At 51.2% G+C, this 23,502-nt stretch overlaps 1 protein-coding gene across 4 annotated transcripts in view; it reads left to right on the top strand.

Moving 5' to 3' along the window:
- The window catches only part of map7d1a (MAP7 domain containing 1a), a 315,894-nt gene that overhangs the window by 178,333 nt on the left and 114,059 nt on the right, over positions 1-23,502 (top strand). For all 4 annotated transcript variants that reach the window (XM_038801635.1, XM_038801643.1, XM_038801627.1 and 1 more), the window contains exon 2: positions 3,558-3,872. In XM_038801635.1, coding sequence (XP_038657563.1) covers positions 3,558-3,872 — 315 coding nt within the window. The remainder of the gene's footprint in view (positions 1-3,557; positions 3,873-23,502) is intronic.

Raw genomic sequence — 23,502 nt, 5'->3', positions numbered from 1 at the left:
GGCTTCGGCCTCTGGATTACTAATCCAGTGACAATACCACCATACCTCCCCCATTCCCCAGCAAGGAGAACGTTCCTGCCACATTTGAGCCACCACAATGAACAAGGGGCTGGCTGCTTGGCAACGAGGACTGTGCACTCTGAGTGTGCATGACTCCCACGCTGTCACTTAACCACACAGGCACACTGCTTGTAAAACATAATCTGTTCCAAGTGATGATATATCTCTGTTTGACATTTTCATCTCGGAACATCACAACATGAGTCGGCCATTCAGCCCCTCAAACCTGCTGTGCTGTTTTACAAGGTCCGGGAAGAGCTCACCTCCATTTACCTGCTTTGGTTCCATATACCTCAATACCAATACTGAATAAAAATCCTTTCGTTCTCTAACAATTCTCCCAATGAAACAGTTGACCTTGCTTCACAGCTACAATTTGTATCATTGAGTTATACTTCTGAGGGAATTAATTTACTGTGGGATTGGAATTATTTTGTTTCCTGGCACCAGCCCAGAAATTATGAATTCTATTGAAGACGAGTTTGGGGCATTTGAACCCTTGACCTCCGTCCATTACTATATCCAATATTTATTTAACATGTTTCAGTAAATAATTAGCTTTGGGTTCTCACATTGTAGTGAATGCAATGTCGACACTGATGCTATTCTGATGGATCTGAAAGAAAGAGTTGAGTTTGAGATGAAACCACATTTTTGGGAAGCGACTGTCTGGTGAGGTTAACTGAGGGAGACAATGGACTCTGTGATTCTGAGGATTTATCAAAACTGGACATGGGATGTTATTTAAAGTTTCATGGAAAAAAAGGAACGAATAGTGATTTCAAGGCTGTGGAATATGGGATAGACTATAATCAGGGCCTACCAACAAGCCTCAGCGATTGAAGAGAGAAAGGCACAAATAAAACCTCAGTGAATTGGCACCTGTCCAATCACAATAATGCAGAGATATAAATCAGAACCAGTAGTGAGCTCCTACTGTGATCTAGTGCCTTTGAAATCACACAGAATGAGTCTGTAAGGCCCTCTGAGACAGGCACCACAGTGGGGCTTGCAGAAATGTACCCAATTATTGGCATAACAGTATAAGACAATAATGCTTTTTTTTAATTTTGTACGGTTCAAATTGCTCATGTTTTGAAATCTGGCCCCATTTTCAACACTGTGCTCCGTATTAAACGGTTAGATTTTCATATTATATTGGGCGATACTTAATGCAGGTGAAAGGGTCTCGCCCTTCATCGCTTCCTTTGAGGAAGACCCAAGGTTCCCTTAGACACAGAACATGACAGCAGTATGCCTTTCCCAGAATCAAGGAGACCGGGACTGGGATGTGATGGAAAGCCCGCTCCTCAAGAGGTGCCAACCAGTCAGAGGTCAATTACAGGCAGCACCACCGGGTATGGTGGCAACTGCTGTCATTGAACTCCAGGGAGAGGCCTAGGGCCGCAGAGGGCCCCCTAAACCACAGGTGGGGGAGGGTGAGATGGGGGCCATGGGATGGAGGTTGCAAAGGGGAGTCGAAAGGGCAGCACGGTGGTGCAGTGGGTTAGCTCTGCTGCCTCACGGCACCAAGGTCCCAGGTTCAATCCCGGCTCTGGGTCACTGTCCATGTGGAGTTTATCCATTCTCCCCATGTTTGCGTGGGTTTCGCCCCCACAACCCAAAGATGTGCAGGGTAGGTGGATTGGCCACGCTAAATTACCCCTTAATTGGAAAATATTTATTGGGTAATCTACACTTAAAAATACAAAGAGAGAAATATTGGGCGAAACAATTTCAGGCTCTTCTTCAGACAGTACCTTGGGTCTTTCATGTACACCTGAAAGAGCAGATGTATTTCGCTCATCCAAAAGGTGACAACCTCCAATAGTGCAGCACTACCTCAGTACTGCACTAGAATAGTATAAGCCTAGATAAGGTACTCAGGTGTCTGCAATGGGATGTGCGAATCAGAGAAGTGAGAATACCTTCTACTGAACCAAGGCTGACTAGTGCAAGGACCTGGATGACCAGATTCATCCTACCTCCAGGCCATTGTTGTGCAGGTAGGATTGGTGTCGGCGGTGCTACCCACCCGTGTCCAGTTAGGCTCATTAATTGTCCCCAATTAGGTTCTTCAGGGAGATCTATTGGAATGTTCCTGTTTCTTATTTAGTGGTTTAAAAAGTTGGCCAGATAGTACCTCCATGTTGAAGTATCCTCTCTGTTACTTTCCTTTCTCAGTTTACTGTCTCTCTCATGCTGGAAGGCCTCTGATTGGCCCTCCAGTTTTGAGAGCCCGCCCTTCATTCTTAATTGGACGAAGAAACCTTCCCCAGGCCAATTAAGGGGGAGCCCCATGAAAATCTTCCATTCCCCCCCGCACACTCCCACCACCGTCCAGCCTGGGGGATAGCCCTGGGGTCCACAAATAGATTCCTAACTCAGGGATAATCCAGCCCAACTTGGAAACCTGGAAACATTGGACGGGTTTTGTCCATAACAGTGAGCTTGCAACAAATTAAATAGTTTTATTTCTTCATACTATACTTCAATCTTTCAGCATTTCAGAATTTGAGTGAGTTGATTCCACATACTGGATACTGTGAGCAACACTCCCAGAATGCCTCATTATGGAATTGATTGTTTTATAAATGCTATTTTGCCCAGTCTGCCTCAAAGCTGCCACTCCTCTGGTTGCTAAGCTCCAAGTGTGCAGACTTTCCTCTCCTCCCTCACTCTGTATTGAGACTTCTCAAATCACCCCCTGCTCTCCCACGACCACTGGAAATTGCTGCGCTTGCTTGGGCTCCCCTCCCTTTGACAATCTCCGGCCTCTTTAAGCACCGGTTTTCTGTTACCTATTCACTATTTCCTGATGGACCCAGTGTTTGTTCACCCCTTTTCAACCTGGGCTTGGTAACCTGCATGCTGGACCTCGACTTCTTTCACTAGGGTCGGGGTGGGGGAATAGGAGCAGGACTGCGGTAAGGACCTCTGGTTTGGTAGCCGAGGGCCATCCCTGTAGATTGTTGGGAAGATTGTACAGGGCAGCATGGTAGCATGGTGGTTAGCATAAATGCTTCACAGCTCCAGGGTCCCAGGTTCGATTCCCGGCTGGGTCACTGTCTGTGTGGAGTCTGCACGTCCTCCCCGTGTGTGCGTGGGTTTCCTCCAGGTGCTCCGGTTTCCTCCCACAGTCCAAAGATGTGCGGGTTAGGTGGATTGGCCATGCTAAATTGCCCGTAGTGTCCTAAAAAAGTAAGGATAAGGGGGGGTTGTTGGGTTACGGGTATAGGGGGGATACATGGGTTTGAGTAGGGTGATCATTGCTCGGCACAACATTGAGGGCCGAAGGGCCTGTTCTGTGTTGTACTGTTCTATGTTCTATGTTCTATCATGGTTGTAAGCTTTAGCTGGAAGAGGTTGACAGTACATGGCGAGGATGGGGTTTTCAGTGCACACCTAGGGGGAGGCGGTGTTGGGTGTGTACTGTAATTGGAAACCGTGATGACAAGTACCGAAAAGTCATGTCAATGTTATTTTTTATTCTCTAGCTACTGACATTAAGATTGAAGCAGAGAGGAGTCCCGCCGAGGAGCAAGGAAGGAAGTGGAGTCCCACCAAGGAGGAGGGAGGGGAGCCGAGACCCGCCAAGGAGGAAGGAGGAAAGCGGAGTCCAGCTGAGGAAGGGGGAGGGGAGCCGAGGCCTGCTGAGGAAGAAGGAGAGAAGCAGAGACCTGCCGAGGAGGAGAGAGGGAAGCAGAGTCTAACCCGGAAGCAGGGAGCAGAGAAATGTCCAGCCAAGGATGAACCATATCTGCCTCACTCCAAATCCACTGGTATGGGCAAAAGCCTCCGAGCAAAGCAAGGTAGGACACCCTGGCTTTCTGTCTGGCATGGAGCGAGCCACTTGGCTTCAAATTGTCTATTTAAATTGGTGGGGTCATGCTGTTCTTTTCACCTGGATGTAAGCATTTCCAAAGGTAATTCCTGAGGTGGGGGGGAGGGGGGGTCAGATGTGGGGGACTAGGGGGCTGCTATGGCGAGCGATGGATGTGGGGGGCTAGTGGGTAACTGGAGGTGCTGGGAGGGGCAGTGGATGCTGGGTGCCGAGGAGGGTGTGGGGGCTGAGGGGGTGGTGGGGGAGCTGGAGGGGCGGTGGGTGTTAGGGGCTGGGGGCCAGAATGTGGGGGGCTGGGGATGTTTGGAACTTCGGGGGGGAGTGGGAGAATGTGGGGGAGTAGGGCAATGGTGGTTGTTAAGGTCTTGGGGGGGGGGATGTGGAGGGCTGGGGAGTGGTGGATTTTGGGGGCTTGGGGGTGTGTGGAGGGCTCGGGGATGGTGTGGGGGGATGTAGAGAGACGTGGAATGAGAAAAGGGGGGTGCCTTATTTTTTTTCAATAAATTTAGAATACCCAATTAATTTTTTGCAATTAAGCAGCAATTTAGCGTGGCCAATCCACCTACCCTGCAGATCTTTGGGTTGTGGGGGTGAAACCCACGCAGACACAGGGAGAACGTGCAAACTCCACACGGGCAGTAACCCGGGACTGGAATCGAACCCGGGTCCTTAGTGCCGTGAGCAGCAGTGCTAACCACTGTGCGACCATGCCGCCCTGGGAGTGACTTATTCCTGAGCCCGAATGGATTGTGTCAAGTAGCATTCAGTTCTGAAAAAACAATGAGCTGGATTCTCAGCCCCACCACGCCACATTCTGCCCCGACAGGCCGGCGGGATTCTCCGTTATGCCGGCAGGTCAATGGGGTTTCCCATTGTGGGGCAGCCCCACGCCGTCGGGAAACCCCCGGGCGCCGGCATAACAGAGAATAATGCCTGCGGAGAATCCCAACCAATATTTTAGCTGGAATTTTAAAATTCCATCAATGGAAAAGGCTGAGGCCCCACTTTTGTGACTTCTTCCAACCATTAGCTTAGGTTTAAAGAATGAGATTATCTGAAAGCAAGATGATTGCGATGGCAACTACAAACAGCTACTCTAACACCTCGACACAAACAACTGCAGTCTCTTTGCGACATCCCAGGAATGTTCACTTGCTTGCACTTCAATTTATTTTCCACTTTAACGTTTAAAAGAGTTTAATTTTCAATGGAACTCATTGAATCTCTGCAGGGAGACTAGTTTCCCCCTTACTGCTGTTGAATCCTGTTGTTGATTGACTACTGTCTTTGAGATGGACAGAGTGGGCGATTCTCTGGTCTGGCATAGGTTGGCTTCAGTGGATGATTGACTGGGATGGGAGGCACTTTTGGGAGCTCCCATCACCCAGAATGCTGGCTCTGTGATACGGGGATCCTGTGGTTACGGGAGAAAATGTGAGGTATTGAGTTGATTTGCTTTGTACATGTAATTGGATGAATTGCAAGCTGCTCGTTTTTAAGATTTTCCTCTTGCGTGTGGAGCATTGCTCTCTGTTTCTCACTGTCACACATTCTTTTGGGTTGCCTCTCTCCACAATGTCTCTTTGCATCTCTCCAAAAATGATTATGGACGCGATCGGACCAAAATAAAGCTGAGAGTGACCCTGTCGTCTGAAGGAACTCTGCCTCCTTTTCGTGCTTCGGCAGGGAATGCCCCCCAGGCCATACCTAGCGTCATTTCCTGCTCTGAGGAGCTCTGACAAGCGACCCGCCCCCAATGCCCCAACTCATACAAGCAGGAAACTGAGTGACTAGGATCTGGAATGCACTGCCTAAGAGTGTGGTTGAGTCAGATTTAATCATGGTTTTGCCAAGGGAACTTAGTCTGAAGAGGAAGGATTTGTAGGAGACCTGGGACAAGGCTTGGGAGTAGCACGAGGTGAACGGCTCTTACAGAGAGCCAGCCGTAACACGACAGGCCTGATGGCCTCATTCTGTCATTCTATAATTCTTATGTTTTTAAATTTTAGAGTTAACCCAGCTATTATTTTTCATTTATTTTTTCCAATTAAGGGGCAATTTAGCAAGGCCAATCCACCTAACCTGCAAGTCTTTGGGTTTTGGGGTGAAACCCACGCAGGCACGGGGAGACTGTGCAAACTCCACACGGACAGTAACCCAGGGCCGGGATTCAGACTCGGGTCCTAAGCACCACAGTCCCAGTGCCAACCACTGCACCAGCTGCCGCCCCTTATAATTCTACCCCTCTGTATGCCTCTCCCATTTTGGTTCCTCGACCTCTTTCGGCCTCAGTTGCCCAGCCAGGTTCCTCGGTAACTTAACTGTCTTCAGTCAATGGAGCTGCCGCTCATTTTGAAATCCAGATTGGTGAATAACTCCATAAATATTCATGCAGCCATTAGATAGTTCATTGAAGATGCTGTTTATTAAAACACAGTTGATCTGTTCAATGTACAATTCTTCCTTTAATGGCAAAGTTCTTGTGTTCTGATAATAAACACATGAAACAAAGCTGTATTATTCGGTGGGTGAACAGTGTGAGCCTCATTATACATTGACACAAATCATTGTATAATTGTGTTTGAGATCAGAGAATGTTTGTGATGATGTCTCACATAGCAGCGTTTTGGGTTCTGCTGTGTCACAGCAGCAAGGCGGTTAAGTAAAGCTAGTCATTCGACTTGTTTTTTGTATTTTTCCTTGGGATGTGAGCAGCGCTGGCGAGGCCAGCATTTATTGCCCCATCCCTGGTGGTGATGTACTGGTGAGCCACCACCTTGAGCTACTGCAGTCCCTAAGGTACAGGTACACACACAGTGCTGTCCAGGATTTCAATCCAGCAACAGTGAAGGAACGGCAAAATATTTCCAAGTCAGGATGATGAGTGGCGTGGATGGGCACTTAAAGGTGGTGGGATTCCCAGGTATCGGCTTCTCTTGTCCTTCTAGATGGTTGTGGCCATGGGTTTGGAAGATGCTGTCAAAAGAGCCTCAGTGAGTTTGTGCAGTGCTTCTTGTAGATGGGTACACACGGCTGCCCCTGTGCATCAGTGGCAGAGGGACTGAAGATGAGATGTTGGATGAGGTACAGATCAAGCGGTTGCTTTTGGATGGTGTTGAGCTTCCTGAGTGTTGTTGGAGCTGCTCTCTTCCAGGCAAGAGGAGACTATTCCATCACACTCCTGAATTGAGCTTTGTAGCTAGTGGACAAGGATTTGGAGAGTCACAAGTTGGGTTACTATGCAGAATTTCCCACCTCTAACCCCTTTTCGCCATAGTATTTGTACAGCCGGTCCAGTTCAGCCTCAGCCACAGCATCTAGCCTTTACATCACTGAGTGTGTGCTGAAAAGGTTAATTTATGACTTCCCATCTCCGCTTTCCACATAATACACTCTCCCAACAAATCCACCTCTCATTCTCTGACCTGCATTGAGCTATAGTAACTATCAATCCCTCTCCATGGGGCAGCACGGTGGCACAGTGGGTTAGCCCTGCTGCCTCACGGCGCCGAGGTCCCAGGTTCGATCCCGGCTCTGGGTCATTGTCCGTGTGGAGTTTGCACGTTCTCCCCGTGTTTGTGTGGGTTTCGCCCCCACAACCCAAAGACGTGCAGGCTAGGTGGATTGCCCATCACCCCCCTCCACACTGCCCCTCACCCCCCCTCACTGCCCCTCACCCCCCATCCTCACTGCCCCTCACCCCCAATCCACACTGCCGTCACCCACCCTCACTGCCTGTCACCCTCCCTCCACACTGTCCCTCACCCCCCTCACTGCCCCTCACCCTCTCTTCACTGTCCCTCACCCCCCTCCACACTGCCTATCACCCCCCCTCACTACCCATCACCCCCATCCACACTGCCCCTCACCCCCTCACTGTCCCTCACCCCCTCCACACTGTCCCTCACCCCCCTCACTGTCCCTCACCCCCCTCCACACTGCCCGTCACCCCCCTCACTGACCCTCACCCCCCTCCACACTGCCCGTCACCCCCCCCTCACTGCCCCTCACCCCCCTCACTGCCCCTCACCCCCCTCACTGCCCCTCACCCCCCTCACTGCCCCTCACCCCCCTCACTGACCCTCACCCCCCTCTACACTGTCCCTCACCCCCCTCACTGTCCCTCACCCCCCCACACTGCCCATCACCCACCTCACTGCCCGTCACCCCCCTCACTGCCCATCACCCCCTCACTGTCCCTCACCCCCCTCCACACTGCCCGTCACCCCCCTCACTGCCCCTCACCCCCCTCCACACTGCCCGTCACCCCCCCTCACTGCCCACCACCCCCTTCACTGCCCCTCACCCCCTCCACACTGCCCCTCAACCCCCCTCACTGCCCGTCACCCCCATCCACACTGCCCCTCACCCCCCATCCTCACTGCCCCTCACCCCCCCAACACTGCCCCTCACCCCCCACCACACTGCCCCTCAACCCCCCTCACTGCCCGTCACCCCCATCCACACTGCCCCTCACCCCCCATCCTCACTGCCCCTCACCCCCCCAACACTGCCCCTCACCCCCCACCACACTGCCCCTCACCCCCCTCACTACCCCTCACCCCCCTCCACACTGCCCCTCACCCACCATCCTTACTGCCCCTCACCCCCTCTCCACACTGCCCCTCACCCACCATCCTTACTGCCCCTCACCCCCTCTCCACACTGCCCCTCACCCCCCATCCACACTGCCCCTCACCCCCCACCACACTGCCCCTCACACCCCCTCACTGCCCTCACCCCCCTCACTGCCCGTCACCCCCCTCACTGCCCTCACCCCCCTCCACACTGTCCCTCACCCCCCTCACTGTCCCTCACCCCCCTCCACACTGCCCGTCAACCCCCTCACTGACCCTCACCCCCCTCCACACTGCCCGTCACCCCCCCTCACTGCCCCTCACCCCCCTCACTGCCCGTCACCCCCCCTCACTGCCCCTCACCCCCCTCACTGCCCGTCACCCCCCTCACTGACCCTCACCCCCCTCTACACTGTCCCTCACCCCCCTCACTGTCCCTCACCCCCCCACACTGCCCATCACCCCCCTCACTGCCCGTCACCCCCCTCACTGCCCATCACCCCCTCACTGTCCCTCACCCCCCTCCACACTGCCCGTCACCCCCTCACTGCCCCTCACCCCCCTCCACACTACCCGTCACCCCTCCTCACTGCCCATCACCCCCTTCACTGACCCTCACCCCCCTCCACACTGCCCATCACCCCCCCTCACTGCCCCTCACCCCCCTCACTGCCCCTCACCCCCTCCACACTGCCCCTCAACCCCCCTCACTGCCCGTCACCCCCATCCACACTGCCCCTCACCCCCCATCCTCACTGCCCCTCACCCCCCCAACACTGCCCCTCACCCCCCACCACACTGCCCCTCACCCCCCTCACTACCCCTCACCCCCCTCCACACTGCCCCTCACCCACCATCCTTACTGCCCCTCACCCCCTCTCCACACTGCCCCTCACCCCCCATCCACACTGCCCCTCACCCCCCACCACACTGCCCCTCACACCCCCTCACTGCCCTCACCCCCCTCACTGCCCTCACCCCCCTTCACACTGCCCCTCACCCCCATTCACACTGCCCCTCACCCCCCACCACACTGCCCCTCACCCCCATTCACACTGCCCCTCACCCCCCACCACACTGCCGCTCACCCCCCCTCACTGCCCCTCACTCCCCCTTCACTCTGCCCCTCACCCCCCTCCACACTGCCCCTCACCCCCCACCACACTGCCGCTCAACCCCCTTCACTGCCCCTCCCCCCCTCCACACTGCCCGTCACCTCCCCTCCTCACTGCCCATCACCCCCCCCCCCCCTCACTACCCATCCCTGTGCCTCTTCTCTCTGGCCATCACGCCCTCCTCTCTGACTCTCACACCCCCTTTCCTCACTGCCTGACACCAACTCTGTTGAGGTGGATTTAATGCTTTGCTGCTGACATGTTTAAAGGTGGGGCTCACTTAAGTTGCTTAGTACCCCCCCCCCCCCCCCCCCCCCCCCCCCCCCCCCCCCCGCCACCCTCCGTCCCAACTTCCTGAAACTTTATGGCGGTTGGACAAAGGGTCAGACAGCCATCCCCCATATGTGAACTGAGGTCCATAAGTGGCTAATTGTACAGCACAAAAGGGCCTCATTCCACCATCACCTGTTTTTTTAAAGCCATGAGAGAAGCCTAACAACTTTAGCTGCGCAGGCTGGGGTCGGGCTAAAGGGTGGGATCCCTTTCCCTGGGCCCATAATAAGCACCTCCTATTCTCCATCCTCCAGTGGTCATTTACCCCCCCCCCCCCCCCCCCCCCCCCCCTCAGCCTCTCAGCCCAGCCCTTCCTCCCTCCTATTCGTGATCCCTGACCCGGGCTGTGCAAGGGCTCCTGGGTGTTGGGCTGTAGTCCTATCGTGGCCACCACTGCTGACCAGTGCTGCTGAGGCTATAGAGCAGCCGATCATTCGGTTGGTTCCCAATGCATCAAATCCCTGTTCTCATCTAAAAGCCGCCACCCTGCCCACCTCTCCACACCACCTCCTCTGTAGCCTCTGCCAGCTTTACTTCTTCCCTGTCGTCTGCTTATCCTTGCTGCCCTTCTCTCTAGCACTTCTCCCTCCCAACTCCCTTTCCCTTCTTTCCTTCCTTTAAAAATCTTTTCCACACTCATTTCTTCGACTGAGCTTGCGGTTAGGCCCTTAATCTTTTCCTTCCTTGCTTGCTGTCCATGTTCTGCCTGTTGTGACGGGTGCTCCGTTAAAAACTGGTGTAAGTGTCGTGGTAAGAGTGCTCACATCAAACTCAGCAAGAGAGGTGCCAGGATTATTGATGGGACCTGGGGTAATTGTGACAGTGTTAGCAGTAGTCGCTGCCTCCACTCCCCCCCCCCCCCCCCCCCCCAACCTCCCCATAGCTAGCTATTTATGGGTAAAGAATGAAAGATTGGCATGCTTGGCGGGGGGGGGGGGGGGGGGCTGGAATTCATTTTACTGGCTGACCTGTGGACTCAGATTAATTTTATTTCCTATTAAAAGGTTTCTTTATTCCAGTTAAGTTCCATCTCCTTCGCGTAAATAAAGGGTTTTTTTTCAGTGGAGGGTGAGTTGCCAAGTGCTGTTTCACACAAATACCGAGCGGGTGGATCCTGCCAATGCCCTGAAACACTGTGGAAATGCACAGTTAATCTTCAAAGCTACTGGGCTCCTGGATTTCTCGATGTGCTCTGCTGCAGATTATTGTGACTCATTTTTTGTTTAATTTAGAGTACTCAATTATTATTTTTTCCCGATTGAGGGGCAATTTAGTGTGGCCAATCCACCTAACCAGCACATTTTTTGGGTTGTGGGGGTGAAACCCATGCAGACACGGGGAGAATGTGCAAACTCCACATGGACAGTGACCTGGGGCCGGGATTCAAACTCGGGTCCTCAGCGCCGTAGTCCCAGTGCTAACCCCCCCCCCCCCCCCCCCCCCCCCACCCCCACCCCCCCGCCCTATATCTGCTGACAGCTTAATTTTCCCCAAAGAAATCGTTAAATGGCTGCCAGCTCTGGGTGAACCCTAGCATCGCTTCTCTCAGGGCGAACCTGATCTTCTCAAGCCTGAGTCGCTAACCCATACCCCTGATTCCCGGGTTCCGAGTCCCTCCACGCCAATGAGATCCGGCTCCGGGCTACCAGGGAGGCAAAGGCCAAGACATAGCCGCTCTCGCCCTCTCGACTCCCGGGTCTTCCGACGCACCAAAAATCGCCACTTTGGACTCGGAACCACCCGTGCTTTCAATACCGTTGACATGACATTGGCAAATCCCTGCCAAAACCCCCCAAGCCTTGGACATGCCCAAAGCATGTGGACATGATTTGCGGGCCCTCCCACACAGCACCCACACCTGTCCTCCACCCCGTCAAAGAACCTGCTCATACAGCTACTTGCCGTTCTTACCGAGACAGGCCTGTGGCCTTGCTGGGCATCAGCACTGAGCCAGGGAGCTCGGCACTGAATGGGTTAATGGTGGAGCTCGCTGGACTGCCAGCCTGCAGCTCACACCTCAGTGGGCAACAGAAACGTCAAGTCAGCTTGTTCGATGTGGAGCCTGCCTCTGTGCCAACTCTAGCGAGATAACAAAGCATCTAATGGTTTAATAATAAAACTGCTGAGAGTGAAGACTTGCTGAGGTGAAAACACAAGCTTGGAAGATGATATTCAACATTGATTCTGTGAATTCAGTGCTACTGTCCCAGTTGAAACAGACTGCTGCGTCAGCCAATGTGGAACAAGGAGGATGCTGTGCACCTCAAGGTCATTCTGCAGCAGGGTGCAAGCACAAATTCATGCCTGTCAGAATGGCGTATTTATAAAATCTGGTTTCCTCTCCACCTGTATTTGTTGAGGTAAGCTGGTTTAGCTCAGTTGGCTGGACAGCTGGGTTTGTGATACAGAACAATGCCAGCAGCGTGGGTTCAATTCCTGTACCGGCTGAAGTTATTCAGGAAGGATCCGCCTTCTCAACCCTTGTTCCTCGCCTGCCCCTCGTCTGAGGTGTGGTGATCCTCAGGTTAAATCACCACCTGTCAGCTCTCCCCGGTCAAAGGGTCATCTGGGGCTATGGCGACTTTACTTGTACTATATGTTGAGGTGGTGAGGTGTTTATGTTGATCTACGGCCTGAGGACTTGGTCCACTCTGTGTGCTTATATCACTGGTCCTGAGAGTTAGATTCCTGGCCAGTTTCAATGCATCATCTTGGGTCCCGCTTACCTTTACTGGGTGTCCATTTGTAAAGAGGCACCATCTTAACTTGGGACTGGCTGTAAACTTTAAATCAGATTAATTATTGTCTGAGCATCAATGGTGCCTAAAGTCATCACATCAAAATGCAACTGACCATCAATTTCCTTCACCTCCCTTTCTTCCCACGCACAATTCCATATTGAGCTGAAATGGCCTCGATAACGAGAATAAAGACAGTAAATGCAGCACTGAAGAACTTGCATTGACATCATGGATGGGATTCTCCAACTCTGTGGCTATGTCGGCAGGATCCCTCTGGTCTTACGACCAAAAGGTCGGCACCGCCCCCGCCCCGATGCTCCGTCCAGGGGGGGGCTAGCAGCCGCCAGCCCCCAGCCCCCAGCCCCCAGCTTTACCTGCGGAGACGGCCAGAGAATGGCCGGGTCCGTGACCATGCATGTGCACGGCGGCAGTCTGTGACGGCCGCACCATACAAAATGGCGGCAGCCACGTGCAGACCTGACCTACCAAAAACTGCCCCCCTGTAATCCCCTTGGCCATCCCCGGACCAGTCCCCCCAGCCCTCACCGAAACCCCCCTCACCCCCCCGCCCCCGCCCCCGCCACCTGCACCCACGACTGTGGCGGCGCTGGACACAGTCAGGTTTGCGAAAAGTGAGAGGACACAGTGTCCATGCTGTCAGTAAGTCGGCACATCAGGGGCGGAGCATTGGGGGAGGGCCTCAGGTCACGTCCTGAGGTCATCCCGATGGCATGCGGAGGGAGTACTCCCTGAGTATGCCGTTTTTGAGGCGGGGGGGGGGGGGGGGGGAGCATTGGATAAATAGCGCCGCCCCTGATTTTGGCATAAAAATGGTTTCTCTAGCCGAACGTCGGCGTCGGCAATCAGAGAATCCCACGCTAAGTGTTGACGGCAAAGCAGAATCCATGCACATTTACAACAGAAAAACCGGCATCGCACCTGGGCCGATTCCACTACCGTTTAGGGGCTAGCACGGTGCAGCCTGGAGCACAATCGCTTCCAATGAAAAACGTTGCGGGATTCGCCAGGTTCATGATTGCCACTCGAGAGGCTGACAAGCTGCAGCCGCACATATACATTACACTCCCCAAACACACTTATACCAGCCAACAAAATGGCATTGGTTGTGTTGGAGCGTGCCCATACAGCAGATGGGTCGGCTGAGGCCAGGGGACACCTATATGACCCTTGGCCCTAAGTTCAAAGTGGGCTGTTAGTGGCGTGTGCAGCTCCATGGCTGCCTTCCCGGCTGAAGCAATGGTGTTCCCTGCCCATCCACCCAGGCCCCACAGCCCACCTCCTGGCCACCCCCACTACACCCCCCAGCCCTGATAGAAGCCCCCCCCCCGGCTAGCGGCACAACTGTCAGCAAATTATGCCGATGTTGGACACTTTCCGTATGCCCGCTCTCTTTAAAAGCACTAGTGAACCACGCCGTCGGGAACTCGGCCATTGGAAGCGGAGAATCGCTGAGACCCCAGAGAATACCGGGTCGGGCCCGCTAATGATATGCAACCAGTATCTATTGTACGTGTGTTCCGGAATGCATTGACACCGTTGTCGAGGTACTGGAGCATTGCGATTTGGCGTCAAATCAACAACTCCACGATTTCGACGTCGGAACCGATTCTCCGCCCAATCACCTTTCCCGATTTCGAAGCTAGCTAATGGAGAATCCCGCTCCGTGACTTTAACAAACTCAAGGAGCTGGATTCTCTGTCTTTGGGACTATGTCCCCCACGCTGTCGTAAAATCTGTGGCTTTTCACGCCAAAAAAACTCACGTGAAAAGGCCCCCTATTCATACCCCTGTAAGGGAGCTAGCAGGACCCGGCGTTGATCTAGCAGCTTTAGCTGCAGATATGGGCCCCCCCACTTCCAGATCTGAGGCCACGCATGCGCACGACGGCAACACGCTCCATGGCGGACTCCGATCGCAGAGCTGGACCACCAAAGTAGTGCCCCCAATTAGCCGCACACCCAACCCGAACTGCGTGCACAGTAAAGGTCCTGTCCCCTATGGGTCCTCCCTTCCCTCCGATTGGCCCGCCAGGACAGTATCCCGACCGGCAGAACCATGAGTAGTCCACGCCGTCGGGACTTCGGCCGGTCTGTGGCGCAGAATAGTGGGGCGGGCCTCCAGCGATGGTCGCAGGTAGGGGATTCGTGGCGCGGCATACTCTCCGAGTACGCCGCTTTTCAGGGCACGGAGAATTGGGGAATCAGCGCCGGTCCCGATTCCGTGCGGGAAACTGGATTCTCCGCCCAGGCACCGGATGTACTTTCGGCGTCAGGGTTCGGAGAACCTAGCCCAGAAAATCCCAACTCACTTTACAACAAATCCAAGTATTTTACAAAATATATAAATAGACAATGTCGCACTGCAGCGAATATGCCAGCTAATTTGTGCACAGCAAAATCCCATAATAATGATCTTTATTAGTGTCATAAGTAGGTTTACATTAACACTGCAGTGAAGCTACTGTGGAAAGGTCCTAATTGCCACATTCAGGCGTCTGTTCGGGTACACTGGGGAGAATTCAGAATGTCCAAATCACCTAACAAGCATGTCTTTCGGGACTTGTGGGAGGAAACCGGAGCACACGGTGTGAACGTGGAGACTCTGCACTGACAGTGACCCAAGCCTAAACAACAATGAAACAATGATTAGATCATCTGTAGTTTCAGTAATTTTTGATTGAAAGAGAAATATTGACCAAGACACTAGGGAGAAATCCCCTCCTCCTCTTCAGTTGTGGCATGGTAGTGGCAGAGTATATTTTGCATCCACCGGAGAGAGCGGACAAGGTTTCAAATCTAAGACTCATCTGAGGACTAGGTCTCAATGCTAAGACTCATCCGAAAAACGGCACCTTCAGTAGTGCAGCACACCCTCGGTACTGTACTGAAATATCCACTGAGATCATGTGCTTAGGTCTCTGGTGTGGGACTTGAATTTATAACTTCTGAGTGCCATCCACTGCTAGCCATGGCTGACACCTAGTAAGACTGGCAACCCTCATTGGCTCGCCCAACAGCCAATACCACAGAGCTATAGGATAGCTTCAAGTCTCTTGTCTCTACCTTGACCTCTTACCATGTTGTTTAAGAGTGCCATGATTCCCACTGATACACAACATGATTGGTTTAAGCCTCTTTACAGAGACTTGAGCATGTACACTGGGCTGCCAGTCCAGTTCATAACTGAGGGAGTGCTGCTTTGCCAGAAGCACCGTCACAGCCTGTGGACAAATTGTGGAACCGAGGTCACAACTCCAGGTTCAGTTGGACATGATGGATCCCAAGGCTCTGTTTGAATAAGAGCACTGATTTCTCCCAGTGTCCCTGGACATGATGGATCCCAAGGCTCTGTTTGAATAAGAGCACTGATTTCTCCCAGTGTCCCTGGACATGATGGATCCCAAGGCTCTGTTTGAATAAGAGCACTGATTTATCCCAGTGTCCCGGTCAACAGATCCAGTTATGTTTCTATTCCTCTTTAACTTACAATCAGAGCCATCACGGTTGTTAATAGGATCCAGCAGACATTCTCCCCATGTCTACGTGGGTCTCACCCCCACAACCCCAAAGATAAGCAGGGTAGGTAGATTGGCCACACTGATTGCCCCTTAATCGGAAAAAAAAAATGAATTGTGTATTATAAATTTATTTTAACAAAAGAATCGAGCAGGAGTTTGGGTTGGACTGTTGACATTCTCTATCGAATAGGATCTCTGCCATTCTCTTCTCTCTCAGACTCTTGTTGTGTCACATCCCATCGCCAATCTCATTTGACAATCCTGTCAGGTTGGCCATAAATTGGGATTTTTGGAAAGCCCTTTGAAGGTCACTCAGCCTCTGAGCTGGAATCCAGGGTACACTGTCTAAGGAGAGCACTGAGCTCAGGTACATAGCAGCCTTACAAAAGCAAAATTATTTTTCTTTAATGGGGTGAATGTTGCTGGCTTGGTCAGCATTTATTGCCTAGCTCATGCAGTTGTCACCAGGGAAACCCCAGAACTTCAATTTCATTGCACCTGTTCATGCAGTCAAGACTCGTTGGGCCTCCACATTTTATTCTCCAGGAATGTCAGCAGGGACGATAGTGACATTTAAGGGGCATCTTGACAAATACATGAATAGGATGGGAATCGAGGGACACGGACCCAGGAAGTGTAGACAATTTTAGTTTAGACGGGCAGCATGGTCGGCACAGGCTTGGAGGGCCGAAGGGCCTGTTCCTGTGCTGTACTTTTCTTTGTTCTTTGTTCTTATCCCTAATTGGCGCAGAGTTGCCTTCTTGGACCACTGCATTCCATCGTGCTGTTAGGGGGGGGGGACGCCAGGATTTTGATCCAGCAACAGTGAAGATACGGCAATATATTTCCAAATCAGAATGGTGTGTCGCCGGCGCTGAGGACCAGGGTTCGATCCCAGCTCTGGGTCACTGTACGTGTGGAGTTTGTACATTCTCCCCGTGTTTGCGTGGGTCTCACCCCCACAACCCAAAGATGTGCAGGGTGGTTGATTGGCAACGCTAAATTGCCCCTTAATTGGAAAAAACTAATTGGGTACTCTCAAAAAAATTTTAAAACGGTGAGTCGCTTGGTAGGTAACATGTAGGTGGTGTTCCCAGGTGTCTGCTGCCCTTGTCCTTCTAGGTTGTTCAGGTCGCGTGTTTGGAAGGCGCTGCCAAAGGAGTCTTGGCGAGTTGCTGCACTGCATCTTGTAGATGGTGCACACTGCTGTCACTGTGTTTCAATGGTGGAGATTGTAAATGTTTACAGTGACAATGGGGTGTCAATTAGGTTGGCTATTTTGTCCTGGATGATGTCAGGTTTCTTGACTTGGAGCTGCACTCATTCAGGCAAGTAGAGAGTATAATTAATTAACTTTTAGTTTTCCCTTTAGCCACCACCCGCACAGCAGCCAGTGCCTTAAAAAGGGGCACGTTTCTTATCTCTCTGTGTCTCAGTTACTCCGCGCTGATGGCTTCGCTCCTCCTGCCTCACTCAATCAGTGAGGAAGATTGGGCGAGACAGGGATTTTGGAATCCCAGAGTGGTAAGTCCATCGAGAGTCCGTCTGCCGGAGATTGCCACCTGAGGACATTACGGGCCATAATTAGCTGGCCTCCCCGCTGTAACGTTCCTCCCACATAGGAAAATCCCCTCTGCCAGCGATGTGATGTCAGGTCGGCAGGCTTTACAACAGTTTTTTTAAAAACTGGGAACGGGAAAAGCGAACTCACTGCGGCGCACAGGTACGTACAACCCCCAATGGGGAGTAAGTCATGCCCAGGCAGTGCCCTGGGGAGGTGCTGTGAGGCACTGCCAGGGGGCACTGCTTTGGGGGGAACAGGGCAGAAGGGGCAGTCTGTGGGTGGGTACCATAGGAAAGGGAGATGGTTCTGTGGTGGAGGGGGGGGATGCTGTGGGGATTCCATGGGGGTGGGGGTCTCTGGTTTTGCGGTGGTGTTCTTTACATAGTACACCCTAACCTGTCCAGAGTTTGCTCGGGGGGGGGGGGGGGCCTACCATTCTTTCTCCAAGTGTTTCAAAATATGGCGGGAGAAGCCGGCAGTGCAGCCTTCGGGCTCCGCTTTTCCACCCTGTGAATGGCACACCACAATGTGATCATGCCGAGAACCCCTCTCCAGTCTGTATTGCAGAGAGCCACCTGAGCGGTCCAGGCATCAGAATCACATCTTCAGAAGTCCTCCAGTCTACTCCATGAGGAAGTGTATGGAGCTTTGATGAGGGTGATGCACCGGTGTCACCAGTTAATGTTTAAGCCCTACCCCCCCAGAAACCATCCCTGCAGTCATCCTGGATCCAGGCGTTGTTGTGGTGGACATTCCCCCTCCGACATGTTCCTGACTTTTCTGCTCTCGTTGTATTCTCCAGTTGTGCCTGCCATCAAACCTGCCAAGGGGGGGAAATGGGAGAATTCCACCCATCGAGTGGGCAGCGTTCCCAATTCTTGGGTCCCCCATGGGAAAGTTCCCCGTTAGCACGAGTCGGAAGTTGGAAAATTTGGCCCGTTAACTCTAATTCGCTCTCGACAGATACGATCAGGCCTGCTGAGTTTATCCAGCATTTTCTGTTGATGCCGGTCTTGTTGTGGCTCTGACACCCATTGTTTTTTTTCGAACAGTATATCCTCTATCTGCTGTGGGCTGTAATCGGCTTTCAGCCCCTCTTCGGGCGGTTAACATCTGTGATTGGTGACTGTTACTGACATGTGCTCCATTACTGTGGATTCATGCATCAGCTTCTAGTCAAGCAAGTTCTCTGTCCTGTATATACTTTTGAGCATAAACAATGAAACAAAGTTACTAATTAACAAAGGAAAAGCAAAGAACGATCCCTTAAAGGACACTAAAAAAGCAAAACTTTAACGGAATCTTATCAAATCAAATTAAAATAATATTCCTGGGGCATTCTACCCTCAGTGGTGCCCGCTAGCCACTGGAGGCCTCCAGCATACGGGCAGACAGTGCATGCTCCCTCTCCAGGGACATGTGGGTGCGAATGTAACCACAGAAGGGGGGCAGACAACCAACCCAAACAATCCCGTCAAACGTCCACTGCCTGGACCCATTAATGACTACTTTGGTCAAATTTGTTGGGTCACCATTAGCTGGTGGTGGGGTGAATTGACTAACCTTAGTTTTCCCTGCTGGCAAACGATGTCCCTCAGTAACTGATGGATGATCAGTGCCTTTGCTTTTTTCCCCCCTTATTCATTGTTGGGATATGTTGGCAGAGCCAGCATTTGATGCCTATCCCTAATTGCCTTTGAACCAAGGGGTTTGCTGGGCCGTTTCACAGAGGCAGTTAAGAGTCACTCGCATTGCTGTGCGTCTGGAGTTGACATGTCGGCCAGACCAGGTGAGGATGGTGCATTTCCTTCCCGAAAGGACATTAGTGAATTCTACGAGGGTTTTAATCAATGCTAGTTTCATGGTCACCATTACTGAGATTAAGTTTATATTCCCTATTTATTAAATTAAATTCGACTAGTTGTCGTAGTGGGATTTGAACCCCATATCCCAGAGAATTAGCCTGACCCCCTCCCCCCACCCATTGACAATAATAGTCTCCACTTCATGACCATCTGAACAGAATTTTCAGAACAGTCAGGGTTTAATCTTTTGCAACTTTTGAAACCATCGTTTCCGAAATTGTTGGTGCTTCTCGTGACTTCACATTGCCGCAGTTGCCAAGGCTGAGAGAGTATGACATGGCGGGATTGTTCTGCGGACATTGCCCTGGCAACCGCTTCCTTCCTGGGATTGCCATGGTGGACAAGGCCTGCTTGTGTCCAAGACATCCGTGCTCATAGTGTTTCTGTGTAGCAACCTCCTTGTCTGAAAGTTTCAGTACACATGGGTGCTGAACAAGGAGGATGCTGTCATACCTCACTGCAGCCCAGTCCACATGCTGCATCTGCCCAATGGTTTCAAAGTAGATTGAAGTAGCTTGTCAACTTTCAATCGGAGATTGTTGCTCTCCATCTGCAACAATTTCTTTGGTGTCTTCAATCTATCTCTCCGTAAAGTGCAATAGAATTTTAGTAAGCTCTGCTTTAAACTTTAGAAGCAAAACTCCCTTCTAATGTAGAAGGATAGTCAAAGCAATCAGCCACAATGCTTCCAAACAGCTCCATCTTCATAACCAGAGGAGAAGGGGCTTTCGGACAAATTAAATAGAGCTCAGCACCATCTTCTTCATTTTCATGTAAGATTTCATGCGAGATCTTTCCCCCAGGTTCTAGAATGTTCCAAAGATGCTCTCGTTGCTTGGACCGGGAGGAAATGCAAGAGAGAACCTTGACTCTCAGCCACCTGCAAGGCACAAGTTAGAGTGATGGAATATTCTCAACTTGTGCAGCTGCCATGAGACCATTCTGGCCAAAGGAGCCTGCTGGAACCTACAGTCCATCCACTCCTTAAACATTCACTCCCATCACCAACAGCAGGCATTTGCTGTCCTTAGCAAGAAAAGGGCAAATCGTGAGTTGTGCCATTCAAGCACTCTTCCAGAGGTTGATTGAGATCAGTATGCAGGCCAGAAGGGTTGAGAGGTGTTGAAGAGTTGGGCTGCCTGACCTGCACACAGTTTGCCATGGGAGCACTAGAGAGGAACCATCTCGAAAACCACGATGGCTGCCTTATTGTACTGGGACAGTAAATATTAGAGAATGTGCCTTCCACTTCAGACACAGCTGAAATATATTTCACGATGGCTGCAGATAGCAGCATTTCATCTAATACAGGACATAGTCTTATAGTCTGTCTCCCTCACATACTTGGCATAGTTTAAAACAAAAACATTTGAGTTATTTTAGTGACTGAATATTAAATAAGTTCTTCCTGCTGTACCTAGCCCACTTCCGATCAAGCAAAGTAATTCTTTGAGGGAAGAGGGGGGGTTATTTCCTGGAACTTGGAGTCAAACTCAATTCATGTCAAGCTGCCTACGTGATCACTGTCCTGGTATAAGTGGGATCCCAATGGTGGATGGGCCAGTTGTACTTCCGAAATCTCACAGTTACTCTTTACAGCCTCATCCCGTTCAGCACAGTGGGGTCCTGCATCTTCAAACTGACCCAAAGGATCCGTTTGGCCTTTATCACTAACATCGCCCATCACTCGGATGCACATCCCCCTCCGCTCATTCTCCTGCATTCTCTCTTTTTCCTTCAAAAGTCTCTTTTGAATGATCAACTTCACCTTTTCCCCAATCCCTGTGGTCTGCCCTCTATTCCTCAACACTCCCCTGTTTATTTTTGTCACCTCCATTCCTGATTCATTCAATTTAGATAGGATTAACAGACTATTCAGCCCAACTGGTCTGTTCTGTTATCGATACTTCAAAGAATGAGGGTCGGGGGGGGGGGATATCTCATAGAAACCTATAAAATTCTAACAGGACTGGACAGAAGAGATGCAACAAGGATGAATTTCTTCACCCAGAGAATTGTCAGCCTGTGGAATTCGTTACCACAGGAAGTAGTTGAAGCCAAAATATTGCATGTTTTCAAGAAGCAGTTGGATATAGCACTTGGGGGTGAAGGGGATCAAAGGATATGAGGTAAAGCGGGATCAGGCTATTGAGTTGGATGTGATCCATGATCATAATGATTGGTGGAGCAGGTCGAAGGGATGAATGGCCTCCTCGTGCCTCTATTTCCTATGTCTATACAGGTCTCCTCTTATTATACCCACCTCAGCCTTTCTGCGTTTTGTTCTATTCCTTTTCTCCCATTTGCTTGTCTCATTTCCTTCTGAAAGCATCAGAGCTAATTGCCTCAACTACTCCTGACATAGCGAGTTCTACATACCAGTCACTCTGAGTTATACCATTTCTCTTTATTTTCCTTTTTGGATGTATTATTAGCCATCTTCTATTTATAAGAATGATATTAGTTTTGGATGCTCCCATAACTGAAACCATTCTGCCCTCACCGATCCTGTCCCAACCATTCATAATGTTAAATACCGCTTATCAATATCTCCTCGAAAGAAAACTGTTCAATCACTGGTTTGACCTTTCCCGATTGCTGTCATCTCTCAGTTCTGGTACCCTCCTTGTAATGTTCTCTTCCATCTTCTCCAGTCCTTTTTATTGCCCAGGGACCAGAGCTGTGCACAATACTCTTAACTGCAGCCTAATCAAAGTCATTTACAAGTTTAACATCACTTCATTATTTTTGAACTCCATGGTTCCAGAAGTAAATCCCTGTGCGTTGTCCCTATTTTGAATGCTGTGCTAAGTTGTGATAAAGACAGAACGAGTCGGAAATACTCAGTATATCTACCTGACTTGCTGAGCATTTTCAGTTTTTTATTGTTTTATTTCAGACTTTCAGCATCCATTATACTTCACTATTGTGCTCCTTCCACTGATTTATTCATTGGTATATCAAGAGCCCTTTGCTCTTCTATCCCATTCAGTTTCGTGTTTTCTGAGGGGTAGGTGATCATAGAATCATAGAATTTATAGTGCAGAAGGAGGCTATCCGGCCCATCGGATCTGCACCAGCCCTTGGAAAGAGCACCCTACTTAAGCCCACACCTCCTCCCTCTCCCCGTAATCCCACCTAACTGTTTTTACACTAAGGGGCAATTTAGCCTGGCCAATCCACCTAACCTGCACATCTTTAGACTGTGGAAGGAAACATGAGCACCCGGAGGAAACCCACGCAGACACGGAGAGGACATGCAAACTCCACACAGACTGTTACCAGAGGCCAAAATTGAACCCAGGTCCCTGGAGCTGTGAGGCAGCAGTGCTAACCATTGTGCCGCCATGCCACCCTATTTATATTTTTACCCGAATAAAGCGCATCACCTCCCATTTTTCTATGGGTTTTTTCCCACAAATTTAGAGTGCCCAATTCATTTTTTTCCAATTAAGGGGCAATTTAGTGCGGCCAATCCACCTACCCTGCACATCTTTGGGTTGTGGGGGTGAAACCCACGCAAACACAGGGAGAATGTGCAAACTCCATACGGAGAGTGATCCAGAGCCGGGATTGAACCTGGGACCGCGGCGCCGTGAGGCATCAGGGCTAACCTACTGCGCCACCATGCTGCCCATCATTTTTCTATGTTAAAGTTCACTTGCTGCATCTCTCCCAATTTGGTTTAGTTGGCAAATTCTGATAGCCGTTTGTTCCTAAACCCAAATTATTAATACAAATTACGGATAACCGTGGACCCAGCACTAATCCTTGTGGGGCAGGATGTCTTACTGCAGTTATACAGGGCCTTGGTGAGACCACACCTGGAGTATTGTGTGCAGTTTTGGACTCCTTGTCTAAGAAA

Source organism: Scyliorhinus canicula, chromosome 1, assembly GCF_902713615.1.
Source record: "Scyliorhinus canicula chromosome 1, sScyCan1.1, whole genome shotgun sequence".
NCBI lineage: Eukaryota > Metazoa > Chordata > Chondrichthyes > Carcharhiniformes > Scyliorhinidae > Scyliorhinus > Scyliorhinus canicula.
The sequence above is the reverse complement of the archived record's forward strand: the minus strand, read 5'-3'. Positions and strand labels throughout refer to the sequence as shown.